Source organism: Myotis brandtii, unplaced genomic scaffold, assembly GCF_000412655.1.
Source record: "Myotis brandtii unplaced genomic scaffold, ASM41265v1 scaffold59, whole genome shotgun sequence".
Classification (NCBI taxonomy): domain Eukaryota; kingdom Metazoa; phylum Chordata; class Mammalia; order Chiroptera; family Vespertilionidae; genus Myotis; species Myotis brandtii.
This window is the reverse complement of record NW_005370223.1, coordinates 2,852,109-2,872,239: the sequence shown is the minus strand read 5'-3', so window position 1 is coordinate 2,872,239 and position 20,131 is coordinate 2,852,109. Positions and strand designations below refer to the sequence as shown.

The 20,131-nt window shown below is 43.9% G+C and overlaps 1 protein-coding gene across 1 annotated transcript in view; it reads right to left on the bottom strand.

Annotated features, from left to right (window-relative positions):
• Positions 1–20,131, bottom strand: part of LAPTM4B (lysosomal protein transmembrane 4 beta) — a 35,621-nt gene that overhangs the window by 4,930 nt on the left and 10,560 nt on the right. Inside the window, exons 2-6 of the mRNA XM_014550268.1 lie at positions 13,921–14,032; positions 10,230–10,303; positions 9,383–9,505; positions 5,932–6,030; positions 3,340–3,435 (exon numbers count right to left, since the gene is read on the bottom strand). Of these exons, the coding sequence (XP_014405754.1) occupies positions 3,340–3,435; positions 5,932–6,030; positions 9,383–9,505; positions 10,230–10,303; positions 13,921–14,032 (504 nt within the window). The remainder of the gene's footprint in view (positions 1–3,339; positions 3,436–5,931; positions 6,031–9,382; positions 9,506–10,229; positions 10,304–13,920; positions 14,033–20,131) is intronic.

Genomic DNA, 20,131 nt, shown 5'->3' with positions numbered 1-20,131 from the left:
GACCCTTTCACAGGGGTCGCCTAAGACCATCGGAAAACACATATATAATTACATATTGTTTTTGTGATTAATCACTATGCTTTAATTATGTTCAATTTGTAACAATGAAATCGGGGGTCACCACAACATGAGGAACTGAATTAAAGGGTCGCGGCATTAGGAAGGTTGAGAACCACTGCTCTAGATCTAACTTACTGGAAAGTCAAAGGACTACAATCAGAAAAATCTAGTCTGCAGGACAAACCAATTTCTTTAACAAAAAATTTACAGAGACTTAAAATACATACAGGGGTGGGCAAAAGTAAGTTGTTTGTATGGAAAGTTACTACAATAATTAGTAAATAACAATACAAGAATCAACTTCCACAGACTCACAACTGTGAACCTACTTTTACCCACCCCCTGTATTGAGCCATAGGTTCTGTTTCAAAGAAACTGCTAGAAAAATATGACATTTACGAGACAATTGGGAATCTGAGCACTTACTGGGTATTTTATGATGTTAAGAAATTACCTCGTATAAAAATTATTTTATATATAAGTATGCTTAAAAAATAACCACAGCCCTGGCCGGTTTGGCTCACTGGATAGAGTGTCGGCCTGGGGACTGAAGAGTCCCGGGTTCGATTCTGGTCAAGGGCATGTACCTTGGTTGCATGCGAGCGTTTCATACACATAGATGACACTAACACCAAAGTATAAGAGGTGAAAGTACCTTTAGTTAACAAAGTACCTCATATATTTTATAGAAGAAGGTGTCAAACCTCCTTCTATACATCAATTCCCAACCTTGCCAGAATCAAAGCAATGTACATCAATCACATTGTTTTTTTTTTGTTTTGTTTTTAATATATTTTATTGATTTTTTACAGAGAGGAAGGGAGAGAGATAGAGAGTTAGAAACATCGATGAGAGAGAAACATCGATCAGCCGCCTCCTGCACATCTCCTACTGGGGATGTGCCCGCAACCCAGGTACATGCCCTTGACCGGAATCGAACCCGGGACCCTTGAGTCCGTAGGCCGACACTCTATCCACTGAGCCAAACCGGTTTTGGCATCATTCTGTGTTTTTTTAAAACATTTTAAAATACTGTCAGAGAGCTGAGACTTCAGGTGGTGACCTATCCCTATATTTTGGAGTAAACAATCAATGCAATTGAGTTATGAGACATGATAAATCTTCCTTTCCCAGGAATACCATTCTTCAAAAAAAATTTAAAAAAATAAAAAGGCTGACTGAGAACTTTGACAAAGTAGTCACATTATCAGCAGCAACTCAGTTTCCTTGAAAAGGGCAAGTTGATACAGAATGACTGGGGAGATAATGACCAACAATAACCCTCAAGCAATCCCCCAGCATCTCATGCCAACACACCAGGGAGCAACTGAAGCTGGCATGAGTCCACGGCCCCCCATCCTCCTTACTACAAGCTACTGCCAAGCCGGAAGCCTTTCTGAGGAAAGGTCTATTATTAGAAGAGCTGGGGATGTCCCGTTGAAATGCACAACGATTTTGAGTTGATGTTGGCCTACATGAAACTCAACTGTTCCTCCATATCTAATTGTGAATCTTTCAAATGGAGAAAAACAAGTTTCCTCTAAAAAGTTCTTTGGATGTATTTTGGGGACTTAATAGTTCTTAAGTTCTCTAAGCACCTCAATTTCTACAAATTTCAGAATATCCTTTGATTTGAAGTATATTGTAAATGTGTGTATTTTTGTAGTCTTTCCACTTTGCTTCTATTAAAAATACACATACAACCCTTAAGAAAGCACTAAAAAACCACCACCAGTGTATGCCAAAGCAAAGACATGCAATATGGACATTATTATCTTCTCTGAGGAACTTCTAAAATAGTATAGCTTTTTAAGTCCTACCCATCACGATATTTAGGGAAAGTTTCTGATATATCTTGCCTGTTTAGTAACTTCATTGGTTCCTCAAACTCAAAAATCTCAAACTTTGTTTAGACTTTTCATTAGTCAAGCAGGACAATATATGTATACAGATTTAAAAGAAAAGAAAAAAGAGAGAGAGAGACTTATAGATAAAATAAAAACCCAGAAACTTGGAAGGAAAAAAATTCTCTTAAGCTAGCAATTTTATCAAAATTATAATGACTTTGAATTGAAGTAATTTCTTTAAAGAAACTTACTGATTCTAGCAAAATTCTTCAGGAAGCTGAGTCGAACATGTGTTTACTGTAATCAGTGCATAGCATCCTGCAGACCCCGGAAAGGGTCCCTCAGCACCTGGGCATGCTGGGTTTTGTGCCTCTGTTCAAGGCAGAGCCTCTTCTTAAACCTCTGCCCATGCATATTTGATTCAACTCAACAAATGCTTGGTGAGTACTTAAGAAAACTATTCGTGAATAACATGCTTTCAGAAAGCCCAGAGTTCTCAGCAACATCAGCTTGCTTCTGTATTTAACGTACAGTCTGAAACTGTTTTCTTCCCATTTCATACACAGGAAAGTAAAGGCAGGGACAGGTTACAGAACTCAAAAAACAAAGCAAAATATAAAACTCTATTCTACTTTAGAGTTGGCCTGCCATTCATATTTACCCTTCTTCTGTCCTGTCCATTCTATCCCCTGCAATAGTACCCATCTCCGCCGCCCCCACCTCACCCCCCCACCCCGCAACATGCTCATTCCCACCCTTTTCGTTAGCTACTCCTTGAGCTCGTACCTGTACAGATCACGGCGCCAGGCACTGTGCTCAGTGCAAAGGCGATGGACACACAGGACGTTAACACCTGGAGGACTCACACTTTTATCTTACCGTGAGCGGTCAGGGTAAAATAAATTACATAAAGTGCAAATGATTTCCGGGACTCTTCCAGAGAAGACATGTGCTCCAAAAATCATATTTGAGAGGCACAACTATTACCAGAACAGAGATCACCTAAATTCTTTTACGGAGGTTTCCCTATGCAGGGCAAGTTTTAAAGGCATAGTAACCTCTGCCATTCTGATTTCCCCACCTATCATACCACTTTTCTAGGTTTTTATTTCATATGTTAAGTGAGATAACATAGTCATACTATGCAGAATTATTTATATACAATGGTTTAATAACTCAGGTTTAAGATACATAAATATGGAGAAGGTACATGTATTTTCTATCTGTAATGGTTTTTAAAATAAACCAGAAGTTGAGTGATCTGAATTTTAATATACTTTAAGGAAAAGGAAACATTTCGTTCAACTATCAATCCTCTCATGACTAAGCAGTTCATGATAATGTTTCAACAACTGTGAAAACGGAGCCAACGCTAGGAACATGTGGAAACCCTCAGACATGTAGAGACCCCCGCGGTAACCGTGGCACCTACCGTACTGTCATTGCTGGTAACATACACCAGGACGTCGGAGTTGTTCCTGCCGTTGATGTACCGGTAGCAGTTCCAAACGCAGCTAATCAAGTAACCCTGGAAGTAGTAGTGATTATATGATCTTTAGTTTTCAAATTTCAGACAACGTCAAATGTCACCATAGATAAAGCCACATTACAAACCCTTTATGTACATAAATTATAAACGCATCATGTTGACTCTTCTACACCAAAAAGACTTTAAAATTACAAATACTGGGTACACTACCTTTCTGGCAAAGGGTGCTACGCTAGCCTTTTCCTATCACACCACCTCTGTAGGTGGTGGAAGTCGAGAGGGGCTGAGAGCAGAACAAGAAATTCAAAGAAAAGGTAGTAGCAATTGCCAAACACATTTATTGCTCCCAAATTCCCAGTCGGCAGCATTCACTCAATAAACACTCCAATGGGAAACTTCGGGTCTACTGTCTCTAAAAACCCAATAACTATTTCAGTGACTTTATTTATTATTTGACATTTCTGTGACCTGGAAGAGAATTTAGTGGATTTCCCAAATAAACCTGCACTGACTACTTCTGTCCATCACCTATTTGCAGAGCTAGGAGGTAAGCATAGCTCCCTCTACTGTCCTAGGACCAAGTGCAACTGTCGTGTGCTGGTGTCGACTCCCGGGGAACTGGAGTGGTGACAAACCTTATCGATGAGTAACAGAGAAAAGTAGGTCGTGAAGCCACTAATCGGGGACACTCCTAGGTATATTCCTATGTGAAACCACATAGGAGACCCTTCATAAATAGTTACTGAATAAATGAAGGAACAATGGATCTTGCCATATGTGCGTTCCCTCAAACCTCACAGTCCCCTACAGATTGTTTTCTGAACTACCACTGCTATTTGATAAATGAAGACACCAAGGCCATGGTCACAGTTGGAAACAGCAGTGATAGGAGGTAAATCTGGGTGCTCTGACGCAAAATCTCAAGTAAGCATTTTCAATATAAATGAAAATGCCTTCAAAATGAAAATGCCTTTCTTAAGAGCACTGGGAGGCTCCAGCCTCTGAGCCTCTGGTAATGGCAGAGAGTAGCTTGTCAGATGAACCTTCTTCTTGCAGGTAAAACTGATAAAGCCAGAAACACACACACACACACACACACACAATGTAAAAGCAAGGGAAAGGCACCAAAACCAGGCAGAAGCTACAGGGAATCTACCCTTCAAAAACAAAGGCACTAAGTGGGATTTGAGAGTCTGTGGCCTTTGGCCTGGGGCCCTGCCATATCTACATGCAGCCTGGGTGGTCGGGTGGCCAAGGACAGTAGTTGGGGTTGACAGAGCAGCCAGGAAGTTGGGGGAGAGGAGGGGAGGAGCTGCAGAAGCAGTAAGCCTCAACATCTGTGCATAAAATGCACCCAAAGCCTTGACTACTAAACTACACATGCAATATCAAAATACTCTGTTTTGTAAGGGGAAATGTAGACCTAAATGATTTTCAATGACTCCTTTTCTTTGAATGAGCCACTTCATCATATTACCTATTTTAAATGATTTTTCTCCCTAAATGCAGCTTCCTCAAGCTTCCTGAGGTTTGATTTTTTTTGAAGAATTGGGTAATTTTTATGATATTAAGAATTAAAAGTTCAAAGTCCAACAATAAACTGAGAATTTTCTACTTATTAGTAGCACACATGAATAGATTATAGTGATGTGTCTATTATCTGGTTTACAAGATGAAAACAAATGAGGAACACTGCTGACAGGAGTACTGTCATTCAACTTCTGTGGAGGTCAATTTGGCAGCCTGTCAAAAGCCTTCGAATTATGCATTCCCTCTAATTTTACGAAATGCATCTTGAGGAATGCCTAACTATACAAAAGATGTATCTAAATGCATTCATTGTAGCAATATTAATAACTGAAAAAGTAGAAACTGTCTCAATGTCCAACAATAAGTAATTTATTAAATAATGATAAGTTGATATAATAGACTGTTAAACAATGATGTTCAGAATATATTGCATTTTAAAAACAAATTAAAAACCCTGAAATAAATGTTGCAGCATATAATATACCAGAGACCAGGTGCATGAAATTCATGCATGGGTAGGGTCCCTAGGCCTGGCCGGCAATCAGGGCCCATTGTGGGGGTGACCAGCAGGGTGATTGGGGGGGGTAGGGGGCCCTGCTCACACCTGCCTTGGCTGGCCTGGGGCCTGTGGGCAGCTCCTGCGTTGAGCGTCTGCTCCTTGGTGGTCAGTGCGCGTCATAGCAACCAACCGGTCGTTCCTCGGGTCTTTCCGCATTTGGCCGGTTTGCATATTAGGCTTTTATTATATAGGATATTACATAATGAATGACATTACATTAATTTTTTCTCATCCTAATAGATTTTGGAATAACCCTTGACTGGACGGGCCTATGGAAGTTTGGTGAGTGTTTATCTCATGCAGATAAGAGAAGGAACAGAATGTCAGGAAATCCAAAAGCAGTTCAGATATCTAAGCAAGAGAATGAGCTGACTGAAGTCTGTGTACTTCTGTGGCATTCATGAAAACGTTTAACAATAGGCAAGAAGTAAAATCTTTATTCTTACCTTGAAAGCCAAGAGAATGCTGATAAACAGAAGAACAACAAGGACCAAACAGGTAGAATTCACTGACATGGCATCCTCTTTGTAGGGAAAATTAGGAGGCTGCAAAAAGGAAAGTGCCTCATTAGCAAAACGCATTAATCACTCAGGATTATATTCCCTAGGCATTAATCACATGTGCTTATGAAAACAGTGAGGGCAGGTAGCTATTAAAGACCCCTAGAATATCTAGCCTACTTTACTTCTCCAAATGAAAAGCTACAAACGGTGTGGCAAGGAGAGGCTAGTCCGCTCATAATTCAGGCAATAACTCTCAAAAAGAACAATCAGAGGAAGATTCCTGAGAGACCTGAAAACATACCTGTGTCCTCCTACTATACAAAAAGCTGAAAGGTAGTAGTCTTTACACACCTCTGATACTTGGATTTGCCTGCGAATTCTGGACCATTCTGACTCAAGAGCTTGTGCAGGGCAAAGGGGAAAAAACTATTAAAATTAGTCTTCTTGCCCGGTCAGTGTGGCTCAGCGGTTGAACATCAACCTATGAACCAGGAGGTCATGGTTCAAATCCCAGTCAGGGCACATGTCCGGAATGTGGGCTCGATCCCCAGGAGGGGGTGTGTAGGAGGCAGGCGATCAATGATTCTCTCTCATCATTGATGTTTGCCTCTCTCTCTCCCTCTCTCCCTCTCCCTTCTTCTCGGAAATAAAGGAAAAATATATTTAAAAATAAATAAAATAAAGTTGGTATCTTCTTTATAGAGACCACTTTTATTGATGCTATTTTCCTCAAAGAGCAAAATCTTCACTAAGAATAATCAAGTTCCACTGATTAACTGATTAACCACCAGGTCAAAGGAAAGTTTTCAGGAAGAGTAAAATCTGCTGCTCTGGGGGGCAAGGGGGGGGGGGTGTGGAGACAGACAGAGCTTTGCCATGAAACACCTGCCGGCACTGAGCCAAGCCCAGCGTTTAACTGGCTGAGGAAAGGGTGCGGGAAGGCTGCCCAGTGCACTGCGGCCTTTCATCGCTTCACCGGCCAGGGCTATGTATTTGGACTCCATATTAGCCATACCCTGAGACACAAGAGAGTCATCCCAAATGTTAAGGAAGGATCCAGAGAAAACTCGTAACTACCCCCCCCCGCCCCCCCACTCCCGCACCGGGCTTGGCTCCACCTCCCGGGGGGTGAGCACCACTCAGTGATGTTCAGAGTCTCCTTTCACTGTGGGCAAAACATGTAAGAAATAAAACCTAAGTCATTCTTGGTGATCGGCCCGTGAAACGGGTCCCTTCCCTGGGAGCCTGGAAGGGTTTCGGAGTCCTTAGCGTAACGGGTAAGAATAAAACCAGCTGCTGTTCACAGAGAACATGAAATCATATGGTTTCTGTGTCTCGTAAAAAAGGATGAAAGTGGAAGCATGGGACCCTTTTCCATAAAGACTTTACGCTTATTCCCCCAGAAAAGTGACGGGGTGTCTGAGTCCAGCTGAGACCCACAAACACACGGACACAGCTTGTTTTCAGCGACATTTCACAAGACTCCACGTAAACAGAAAAGGCATGAGTGGGTGCTTTCCCCCACCTCCTCAGACAACCGTCTCTCGGACTCATTATTTCTCAACGTGTCAACAAGGGCCTCCGAATCGGCGGCTCTTCGACTGTCCTCTCATTACTGTCTCCCAGGCACCGAGACCGTCTGTAGGCCTCACTCTTTCAGCCCAGGCGGATCTCTAAGTAGAACGTCCTCACTTGTTTTATTTGGTTTGTAATTACAAATAAAAGTAGATGGTTTTTTTTTTTTACAGCTGCTATTACAATTCCTGTCAGCATGAACAATATTGTCATTTTACTACTAGCGGCTCTAGAATGAGTACCGAGTGACTGAGCCCTGTGGGCACAGCAGAAAGTCTAGGCAGTATCCGCAGTGCTCTGAACGCTGGCCTACCCATAAGGCTCTCCGGTCCTATTTATAAATCTCTGCCAAGGGGTGGGCTGGAGCACACAATAGACTCAGCACCCCCCTTCCCAGGCCCGCACGTGGCAGGCTACGTGGAGGTCACGCTCCCTCCACACTTCCAAGGGGGATGTCCGGACCTCAGCACCAGATCATCATCACTGAGTGAACACACACGCCCTTCAAGACAGAGGATTCTGTACAACCTGTGGGTCATACACAGGGTGGGGCAAAGAAGGTTGCCTGTATGGAAAATAATACAATAATTAATAAATAATAATTAAAAAAACAGCCCAGCAGGCATGGCTCAGGGGTTGAGTGTCGAACTATGAACCAAAAGGTCACTGGTTCGATTCCTGGTCAGGGCACATGCCCGGGTTATGGGCTCGATCCCCAGTAGGCGGTGTGCAGGAGGCAGCTGATTAATGATATTTCTATCTCTCTATCCCTCTCCCTTCTTCCTCTCTCTCTAAAAATCAATAAAAACATTTTTTAAAAATGTAAAAGGCAGAAGTATTCTATTCTCACACCCTCCCCAAACTTCTCAAAACCCAGCCCTCAATATTTGCATAATGGTTACAAAGGACACGCAGAAAACCGGTCTAAAAAACTGCTGGGGGAAGAAAGAGCTCTGTGGCCACATAAGTCTGGGACGCAGAATGTAGCTGAGTCCCACTTTCCCCGTACAGCAGCTGAAGCAAAAAGCTACCCTTTGCTGCTAACTGAGCAAATTACATTTCACAAAAATAAAACAATTAGCAACCAGCTTATAAGTTAGGGAGGTGCATCTAATATCACCTCAGCCACCAACTTATCTCAGGAGGTTGGTTTTCCAAAGGGCGCTCTAACAAACCAAAACTCTTATCTCCGTGGTAACATCAAAAAAACCTCTAGTCACTAACTCAGATGCAAGTTAAAAATCCACAAATCAGCCCTAACCGGTTTGGCTCAGTGGATAGAGCGTCGGCCTGCGGACTGAAAGGTCCCAGGTTCGATTCTAGTCAAGGGCATGTACCTTGGTTGTGGGCACATCCCCAGTAGGAGGTGTGCAGAAGGCAGCTGATCGATGTTTCTTTCTCATCGATGTTTCTAACTCTCTATTCCTCTCCCTTCCTCTCTGTAAAAAATCAATAAAATATATATTTTTAAAAATCCACAAAATAGCCCTAGTTGATTTGGCTCAGTGGATAGTGTGGACTGAAGGGTCCTGGGTTCGATTCTGGTCGAGGGCATATGTCCGGGTTGCGGGATCAATCCCCAGTGGAGGGCGTGCAGGAGGCAGCGATCAATGATTCTCATCATTTATGTTTTTCTCTCTCTCTCTCTCCTCCCTTCCTCTCTGAAATCAATAAAAATCCATATTTTTTAAAAGTTACAATACTGACTTAAAAAAAAAATCCCCAAATTAATGTGTGCATGCCTATCCGGATACCTCTTATCTGCTACTTAACCAGGTTTGCCTCAGGAAGAGATGCAGTGACGGGGGCGGCCACATACCAGCTGTCGTATGTACTCCTGAATGGAGTTCGGATAAACCAGCACAGTGATGGCAACCAAGGCGCTCAGAGCAAAGTCAAAGATCTGGTAACAGAAGAAAGGGACGATCCAGGCAGCACGTCGCTGTAGAAAACAGAAAACAGGACGTTAATGCTCATCACGTTCAAAATCACCAAACAGGATTTCTTCTCATTCAGAGAGATTTTTTTCTTAATCTGAAGGGAAACGGGAGAAATAGCATCCACTAAGCCAGGCCACGAGGGCAACTGGTAAACCAAATGGGAGTCAATGAAGAAATCCAACGAACATTTCTGAGACTATATTGGTTTTCCTAGTACGACACCATATTCACGAGAGACTTAGACTCTCAAAGATCCGCTCAGAAAACCGAGAGTGATGGCATCGGACTCCTTACGGACAGCTGTACAGATCACACATGCAAGGGATGGAGGAAAGGCCCTGCTTCTTTCCCTTTTTATTTTTTTAAACGGGAAAAAAATCAAACTTTTAATCCATGCTCATGGGGAGGAATTGAGGCAACATTGGGTGTATTATGACACATTTTGGACAAAAAAAGGGGGAGGAGGAGGTATTAGACTTCCGAAGTGAGGATGAGTGGCTTACGGGGGTTGAGGAAGAGCTGAACACACCTGGCAAGAAATTCTGGTTAGGCAGCTCAGGAACAACGGGGCATCGAGGGCATCTAGCCAACAGGCCCGGGCCCGAAGCCCTCCTGTTCACTAGACTTAATTTACACTGAGCCAGGGCGACATGGCCACAGTCCCCTCCGGGAGTGGGCTTTGTGTCTGAGCCTCCCGAAGGCCCCGCTGACTGCAAAGCTGCTTACCTTGTACGCTCCGTAAGTAGCCATTGCACATATCAGGATCATGAGAAGGGAAATTGCGATAGCAATGCACATGTCTGCCAAAGGTTAAAAAAAAAAATCAGTAGATCCATTGTTTAAGCATTTCTTTAGTCTCTCCACAAAGGCACTTTGTCTATAAACCAATTACAAGTGAGGGCCCTTCATACAAAGTAAAGCAGCAGAGATCTTTTGGAATTTGAGAAGATGAGAGTTAAGGAGAGTGAGGCTCAAAAGATGTTCTCCCTAAATCGTAGAAATGCCTGTAGGTGAGAGATTGGTTTACATATAAGTTTATTTCAAAAATGGGAAAGCGATATTGGTTAGAGATATATCTAAAAAGTTGGATGTCTGGTCCACTGAATTATATGATAGCTGTTGTTTTTTAAAATATGTAGTGTCTAACTTGTATTTTATACACTCATGTGTCTCATGCCCCTATTAAAACCCTCCACTGGCTTCCCATCTCATTTAATATAAAACCTGTTTCTTATCATGGCCTTCCTGTCTCTGCTTATTCTAAAGCAGGTCTAGCCCCAGCTGGCTTGGCTCAGTGGTTACAGTGTCTCGGCCTTTGGACTGAAGCGTTGCGGCTTTGATTCCGGTCAAGGGCACGAACCTCGATTGCAGGCTCGATCCCCAGGCCCAGTCTCTCTCACATCGATGTTTCCCTTGGTCTCTACCCTTCCCTTCCACTCTCTCTAAAAACCAATGGGGGGAAAAAAACCTCTCAAGTGAGGATTAACAAAACAAGGGAGAAACGATAAAGGAGGTCCACTCCTCCAGTCTCTTCAGACCTCATCCCACTTTCTTGCTCTCTACAATCCAGCCATGCCATTTGGTTCATTAAACACAAGATCACCCATCCCATCTGAGGCCACGCCCACTGACTGGAAGAAACGTCACTCAGATTTTCACAGGGCTGGCTCTGCCTTCTGAACCAGGCAGGTCTCAGCTCGATGCAACACCTCCCAGGCAGGCCCACATCACTACTGCATTTTCTTGATGGCATGTCGCTGTGATCGTGCCCACATTTGTGGTGTGTTGTCTGTCTCCCTCTGCTAGAGGAGAACCTGGGGAGGGAAAGGCTTTCTACATCTTGTTCACAACTGCAACCTCAACTCTGAGAAGAGGGCAGATAGCCAGTACGGTAGCTACTACCCACATGCGGACACTGAGCATCTGGAATGAGGTCAATCTGAATGGAGATGTGCTGCAAGATTAAAATATACTCCGGATTCCAAGGAATTAGTAAAAAAAAGGAGAGAATATAAAATATCTCCTTAATAATTGTTATACTGATGACACGCAGGAAAGGTCTGCCCAGTGCGACAGTTTCTGAGCCATTTCACGGACCTCTCCTTCAGTCGCCCTAACTCCCAGGCATGTCACTGTTCCCACAGAGCAGATTATGAAACCAGGGCTCAGAGGTTATGTAACTTGCTGGGAGCATTTGCACAGAAAGCTGAACGATGACTAACGCTGCTCTTACGATTGCCATCTCTGGCTCTTTCTACTGTACGTGCTGCTTCTATTTAACCTTTGAATAGTGACCTTGAGCCAGCCAGGCTGCTGACTTCCTACAGGTTACTTCTCCAAAGGAAAGGATTCCAGTTGCAGAACCATCCTCTCTTTAGCCTCAACATTTTAAGCAGGAGGTTTAAGAACAGAAGCACAGGGTGGAAGTCTACGCTAGGACAGAAATGCAGACATGTCAACAAAGACCATTTGCCACCTTAAAAAAAAGGAATGTTTCTCAGTTTGTTCTACAGATTTAATGCAGTAAATTTATAACACTAACGATTTTTAAAAAATATTTATTGATTTCAGAGAGGATCAGAGAGGGAGATAGAAACATCAATGATGTGAGAGTATCACTGATTGGCTGCCTCCTGCACGCCCCTTACTGGGGATCAAGCCGGAAACCCGGCTTGTGCCCTGACCGGGAATGGAACCATGACCTCCTGGTTCATAGGTCAATGCTCAACCACTGAGCCTCGCTGGTTGGGCGCTAATGGTTTTTATAACAGTGAAAATCTGATTCAAGAAAGAAAAAGAAATGAAGGTTAGGATAGCCTCAGACCAGTACCTAAAAGATCATGATTTCTTTTGGAATACATACATATTTATAGTTTATGTTATAATTTCAACGCTAAATTAATGTACCTTTTCCCTCTAGTGAGGAAAGAAGTACCTACACGGGAATTTCATGAATGCCTCATCGCATTCTTGTAGAGCCAGGGGAGGGAGTAGACGTGAATGCATTTTAAATGCCTTAAATGCAAAGGGAACGTCTCCGGTTACACACACCCATTCCAGGGCTGCCGTTTGCATGTGAAGCAATGAGCATGGCATGCTCGTCCTGCATAAAGCTCTGAGCATAGTGGGATGTACGTTGTCTGCTTTCTCTTTTCCCCATTCTCCTCAGTGAACTAGGCACTGTTATTTCACTTAATCCTTATGGCACCCTTAAAAGGTAGGTACTATTATTACAGCTTCATTTTAGAGAAAAAAGAAAACTTGCCCAAGACTGCCCAGCTAGTAAGCGGTAGATGAGATGTTATATAAACCATTTATTGAAAAGACCATCCTTTCTCCAATAAATGGAGCGGTATCTTTTCCTAATCAGATGCATCTACCCAGTGAATAAAATACAAATAAGGTCGACTAGAAAGACAAATCTGCAAAATTAGAAAAAAAATCTGCAAATTCGGGAAAAAAAGAAAAAGTTTGGTCAGCTGGGGCTTTCCACATGGCTGCGGGCACCGCAGAGTAAGGCTCTTCCTGCTCTGTCATTTGAATGATTTTTTAAAAATTAAACTTCCTTTATCTTGTATTTCCTTTTCACATGTTTTGATGTCCTTTCTCTGGATCTGAGGTGGTTCACCATTAGACCCCATGTCTTGAATTGCAATTCCTGGTTATTCTGGAATAAACCCATTTTGCTGGAGAAATAGCTGGCTATTTGTTTATGGTCAACAAATACTCCCAGTCTCTAAAACTGCCTCTTGATCCATTCTCCCTCCCCTCTTATTTGCCCAGCAACAATTTTTTCCCCCAAATGTATTTAAAATGTATTTCTCAAAGCCAGTGAGAAATACATTTGCATGACATTTTGTCTGGGACTAGGCACAGCAAGGACACAGTGTGACTGTGATGATAAAATATTCAGATTTCTGTGACCTTAGAGCTGGGTGCCTGGCTTATGCTTCTATTTATCAGAAAAAGGCCCCAAATCCACCAAATAACTACCAACATGGTTTCCAGACGGAGAATGATCACCTCCCGGAAGAAAGATAAATACTGAAACAATAGCAGACGCAATAAGACCTGCATGAGCCTTTTAACCTTCCATCCTGCCATTTATCTTTATCCCTCCTCCTCCCTAAAAGACCCAAAGGCCAGGGTAAAAAGATGATGACAAAGCAATTCGTTTTTAAAAGGGGCAAGTTAACGTAAGACGAAAACAGGAAAAAGAATCCTTATTTAGACTCCTACACTGAGAACACAGAGGGCAGCGCACAAATACTTATTTGATTTGATTTGTAACGATGGGAAGTTAAATATCAGTTCCTATGGGCCCATGAATCAATACTTAATTTAATAGGAACTGGAAGCCGGATTCCCTGCCCTTGAAAATACCAAAATGTCTACACTTGCCACCTGATGTACTTACTGGCGTCATCCATGAACTCTAAGTCACCTCCCAGTTCCGAACTCGAGAAGTGACGCTGGTCGGGGTCCGCCAGGGAGCTCAGCAGAATCAACAGGACCACGGCGTTGATGACCTGCACGCAGTCAGAAAGAAAACACGTGAATCACGTTCCCTGCAGACAGTCCCTATCAAAGACAAGTACACTGACCACAGGGGATTTAACCTCCACAGAGACCTCACATGCCCGGATGGCAGCTGGGCTTCACCTCACTGCCCGCTCAGCCCGCATCCGGAGCAGCGAACACCCAGCACGAGCACACGCAACAGCCGGTGGCTGGAAACGCACAACAGGCCTCCAGCCCTTAGCCCCGTACATGCGTATGAGCAAGTGTCTGCAGGTGATGAGATGTGTTTCACAAGCTCAGGCAGAGTTCTGAGATGTAGGAAAGGGTCAGAGAGGGTGCCAAGCTCAGCGGTAGAGCCAGGATCCTGGATCCTGCAGTAGCACACGAGCCCCTGTCCCAGGCCCACACTTGTCTCCTAGGTATTGCCGAATGCATCTCCCTTGGGCACTTCAAGCTCAGCTCATCTGAGAGGAAATCATCTTCCTGGAGATCTCCCACCTTTGTGCTTCTTATTCTGTTCTCTATCTTAAAAAATAGCATCACTACTAATGATTCAACATGGAAAACACTCCGGCACTGTGCTAAGTGCTTTACGTGGATCTTCCCTGCAATAACCTAATGAAGTAGGTGCTGTATTATCCCATTTTATAGATGAAAGAACTGAGGCTCAGGGTTAAGAACATTGCCCATGCCCGCCTAGCCGGTTTGGCTCAATGCTTATAGAGCATTGGCCCATGGACTGAAGGGTCTCAGGTTCAATTCCAGTCCAGGGCTCGTTCCTGGGTTGCAGGCTCGATCCCTGGCGCTGGTTGGGGCGCGTGCAGGAGGCAACTGATCAATGTGTCTCTCTCTCACACCGATGTTTCTGTTTCTCCCCTGCCCTTCCACTCTCTCTGAAAAACCAATGGAAAAAAATATCCTCACAATGAGGTCAGCTTTACGGCTGAAAAGGAAAGACTTACTTTTGGGATTCACGGGCTGTGCCTTCATGAAGGGGTGGAATAGGGAAGATAAGAGAAAGAGAAAAAGTGAGGAGGTGGTAAGGTTTGTCTAGTCTCAGAAGGCCCAGACTTGGGCATCCCACAGGGCTGGGTGTGGAGATGGATTGCGTAAGGGTAACAGGACACCAGTGGAGAACACTAAGGAAGAATGTGATCCGATGGGCATTCACATGCAAAATTTATGGTAAAAAGCCTTGCAGAGTGACTGGCATATAACAGCCCCTCAAGTGAGTTCCCTGATCTCCTTTTCCCCCTAATTGATCTTGTTGTTCCCCTTATTCATGCATTCATTGGTTGATTCTTGTATGTGCCCTGGCCAGGGATCGAACCTGCAATCGTGGCATATAGGGAAGGCACGCTCACCAACTGAGCTACCCAACCAGGGCATTTCCCTTGCCTCTTCACACCTTAGCAAGAACCATATAAAAGGTCTTGGCTGGCATCAGCTCTCCTGAGCCAGGGTTATGCAGGGGCTTTCCTGTCCTTTCAGTTCCCAGGGACCTGTCACCCCTTAATCAGCTTGTTGCTATGCCTTTGCCTGGCTTACTGACAATACATTTACTAACTGCCTACCACAGACCAGGCATTTGCTGAGCGCTTAGGAAGAACTCTCCAGGACTGAGAACAGGAAGTTAAACAAGTCACGGACCCAAATAACACAGAGCATCAAGCAGTAAACACGACAAAAATTCAGAGAAGGAGATGAAGCTCCGAGGAAGACATTACTGAGGCCTGTGGCTGAGACGGGTCCCTGGGAGGTGCAACCGGGGTAGTATTTGGACAGGGCCCGGGAAGCAGAGAAGGTGTGGGAACCTCAGAGGCATAAAGAACAAGCTCAGATATGAGCAAGGCCACTGGACAGGAGCCTGTGCTAAAAACAGCAAATGGTCCAACTTGGTTGGAACACAGTATAGGGATGGGACAGTTAGGGAGCGAAGCTAGAAATGCAAGCGGCGCCACATGGTAGAGGGTCCTCCACACCAGGATAGGAATTTGGGGCTTTATTCGCAGTTAATGAAGATGCCGTAAAGGTTTCTGAAGGGCGATCTGCCATGATCAGAGCTATGTCATCAGAAGTTCAAGCTGGAGGAGACCAGGAGGCTCCCGTGGATGAGGAACCCCACCTGGAAGCCACTGCAATAGTCCGGCTGAGAGCTGATAAGGTGGTACCTACGCACCTCTAATTGTCATCTTACACGTCAGCTTGAAAGGTTAAGGGACTATGTTAGGTCCCGTGTGTGGAAGAGCCCTGGTTTGAACCCAAGGCTTGTCCACATGGAGGTGGAATCTTCAGAGACTTGGAAAGTGACTAGATGCAAAGATAAAGGGAAGCAAACAAGACTCTCAGATTTCAAGCCTGGGCGACCAGATACATCTTGTCATCGTCAGAAATAAGAGCACGTGAAGGACTCTGACAAGGCTGATTCTAGACACAGTGTGTTGAAAAGTACGTGCAGGCGTCCATCTGGCCTCTGATCCTCTTTGTACTCATCCTTTGGTTCCCAGGCCTGCCTCCTCCCGCTCTGACAGCGGACTGGCACCTAGTCTTGTGTCCAGTCCTGAACACATCACATCATTCCTGACGACACTGTCCTGGCTACGGGTTGGTGTGTTCTTCTCACTCCAGAGTGGGCCCTGGTTCCGACACCTGGCTGTGCCCTAGCTGCTCCTGTAACTATCATTGGCTGCTGTTCCACTAGCCCAGTGGTCGGCAAACTGCGGCTCTCGAGCCACACGCGGCTCTTTGGCCCTTTGAGTGTGGCTCTTCCACAAAATACTGGCTCTTCCACAAAATACCGACTTCTGTGCATGGGCCACAAAGTTTCAAGCGCGCACGTGGTATTTTGTGGAAGAGCCACACTGAAGGGGCCAAAGAGCCGCATGTGGCTCGCCAGCCGCAGTTTGCCGGCCACAGCGCTAGCCCGATGGCCCTTCTCTTTGTGCTCACAAGCCATAGATCACAGTCCTGGTGACACATCCCCTTCCAGGTGCCCTTGTTCATGAGACAGTCCGGAGAAAGACGACGAAATGAAGATGTAATGGCCCTGGCTGGTTTGGCTCAGTGGATAGAGTGTGGGCGTGCAGACTGAAGGGCCCCAGGCTCGATTGCTCGGTAAGGGGCATGCAGGAGGCAGCGGATCAATGATTCTCTCTCATCATTGATGTTTCTAGCTCTCTCTCCCTCTCCCTTCCTCCCTGAAATAAATAAAAATATATTAATTTAAAAAAATTAAGATGTGATGGTAAGGTCAGTACATGGCACATATGACTCACCACTGTGCTCTTTTAATCACAGAGTATTTCATAATAGAAGGGGTGTGTTGAGACATATTTACCGTATAATTATGCAAAACCCCAATTGTTGGGTGGAATTTGGCACGCCATGGGTGCTGTGAATGCAGCAGGGTGATAGGGTGATCCAGGAGGACCCAGGTCTGTGCAAGGAAGAGGGCGGGGCAGGACCAGCCATGGAAACAACTAACTGAGCAGGGTCAGATGGAAAAGGTCAATTAAAGTGAAAGGCCCACAAACACTGGGTGAGAAGTACTTCACCAAAGAGAGAAGATGAAAATTACTCAATCATCAGTTCTAAGAATGAAATGTCACCACAAATGAGAACCAGGAAGATGGTAAGGCCGGCCAGCAGCAGATTATGTAATGGCCACAGCCAATCTACATGGAAAAGCAAGAGAGGGTGTATTCATTTTCCCGTTCAGTTAGTGCTCACTGAGGGTACATTTGGACTTGCTTCGTCTGTTCTGGTCGGTTGTGTACACACTGTTCCTATTCTGTTTACAAAGTGTTCCTGGGGTGTCACATATTTTTTCTTGTTCTTGACAATGATTACTTCCATATGTAACTCAATTCAACTTCCTCCCAATTACTTAAGGCGGCATTTATCTAGTCCCTCGTATACCCTCCAGGAATCCAAAGTGCACTTCACTCTTGTCATATCAGAACCTAGATCAGCGGTTCTCAACCTGTGGGTCGAGACCCCTTTGGCGGTCGAACGACCCTTTCACAGGGGTCGCCTAAGACCATCTTGCATATCAGATATTTACATGACGATTCATAACAGTAGCAACATTACAGTTAGGAAGTAGCCACGAAAATAATTTTATGGTTGGGTCACAACATGAGGAACTGTATGTAAAGGGCCAGAAGGTTGAGAACCACTGTCCTAGACGAACAGTGAGACTTTCAGCTTGAATCTAAACCAGTGAAACTGTAAAATGTAATTGTCCCTTTTTCAAAGCCTCAATAAAAGAAACTTACGAACACTCAAACCCACTGAGAGTAATGACTCAATAATTGGCACAGAAAGTTGTGTCCAAAAATGATTTCCGCAGACTTATCTTTTATGAAAACTTGAAACAGAAGTAGGAGAATGGCTAAATAACATTACAACCGAATAACAGAATCCCAACTAAGCATCAAAAAATCATATTCAAAAAAACACTAACGACGAGAAAATGTTCACAGTACTCTAATGTTAAATGAAAACTGCAGTCTAAAAATGTTCTCTGATTAGAATTTCATTACTTACATTTGGAATATGCTCACATGTATAAATAACAGACTAAAAAACACTAAAACATACAATGTTATAAACCAAGTGGTAGGTTTGTAGATGACGTGTACCTTTAATTATCACTATACCTTTTTATATTTTTCCAGAGTGTCTGTTTTCAGAGCCCGGAAAAAAATATTTAAAGCTTCAAAGATATTTTAAGCTTTATTACAAAATGTACTACAAATTATTATTATTAAATATATTACAGAATGTTATTATTAAAATGTTATAGAAAATTATTATTAAACCTGACTCTCTACAGAGAAACAATAGTGCTAAGAAGATGACCAATAACAAACCTGGCTGGCATTTAAGTCAAAACTTGAAAATAGGCATAATAGGGGAGAAACGTCGGAGTAAAAGAGAATAGTAACAGTGAAGGGATCTGCCACTTCCAGTGATATGAATTATGTTCGCTGAGGACAACTAGAAAATCTGGATGAAATATAAGCAAATGCCTGTGAGAAGGCTTTACAGAACTGACAAGGAAGTGAAGAATTACCGGACGAAGCAAGATTCCAAGACAAGGCAGCAATACCCCGGGGGCATCTGTTGATTTCCAGAAAAGATGATGAGAGCAAAGGCTTGAGCAGCACCTCTGACAGTCTGCTGGGCCAGGGTGCCCAAACCTGGAACACAAGGCCTGCTGGCTGGGGGGTGGAGGGCAGACTTCCCGGGGCTTTGCCACTGAGACCCTGAGGGATATAACCAAGGAAGGAAGGTGAACCAGAAGTGGAGGAGACTAAAGAGAGAGACACAGCCCGCTATGCATCCTCTGAACCCTGAGCTGGGATTAAGGAGATCCCCAGATGCCAGAGCCCTATCAGAAGCTACCAAAACCCTTAGTCGATAAAGAGATCACACTACGCCTCAAATTACTTCTTCAGTTTTCAAATACAATGTCCTGAACACAGGAAGACACCTACTGTGTCCAACACTCTACTTAAAACTGGTTACCCAAAAACGAATAAGACATGGTCCTTTCCCCCCAAGGATTAGTAGTCCAGTGGGGTAAACACAAGTAAAGTAAATTCTAATACATTAATCAATTCAAAAATTATCTATTAGGCAACAAATATATGCCTGGCATTATGTTAAGCATCACATTATTATGGCAAACCCCTCGAGGTAGCCTATAGTCTAGTGGGGAAGATAGTCAAATACACTGGCTGAAAAGGAATTCTGCTCTGCTATTATATACAGTAGTAAAGAAGACTTCACAGAGAGATGACTTTTGTTAACAGAAAGCAAGAGGCTTTTGGAAATCCTGATAGACAAAGATTACAGCACAATTCATTTTAGGATATCAGACTAAGTGACTAAGAATTAAAAGTTAAGCCGAACCGGTTTGGCTCAGTGGATAGAGCACCGGCCTGTGGACTCAAGGGTCCCAAGTTCAATTCCGGTCAAGGGCATGTACCTTGGTTGTGGGCACATCCCCAGTAGGGGGAGTGCAGGAGGCAGCTGATCGATGTTTCTCTCTCATCGATGTTTCTAACTCTCTATCCCTCTCCCTTCCTCTCTGTAAAAAA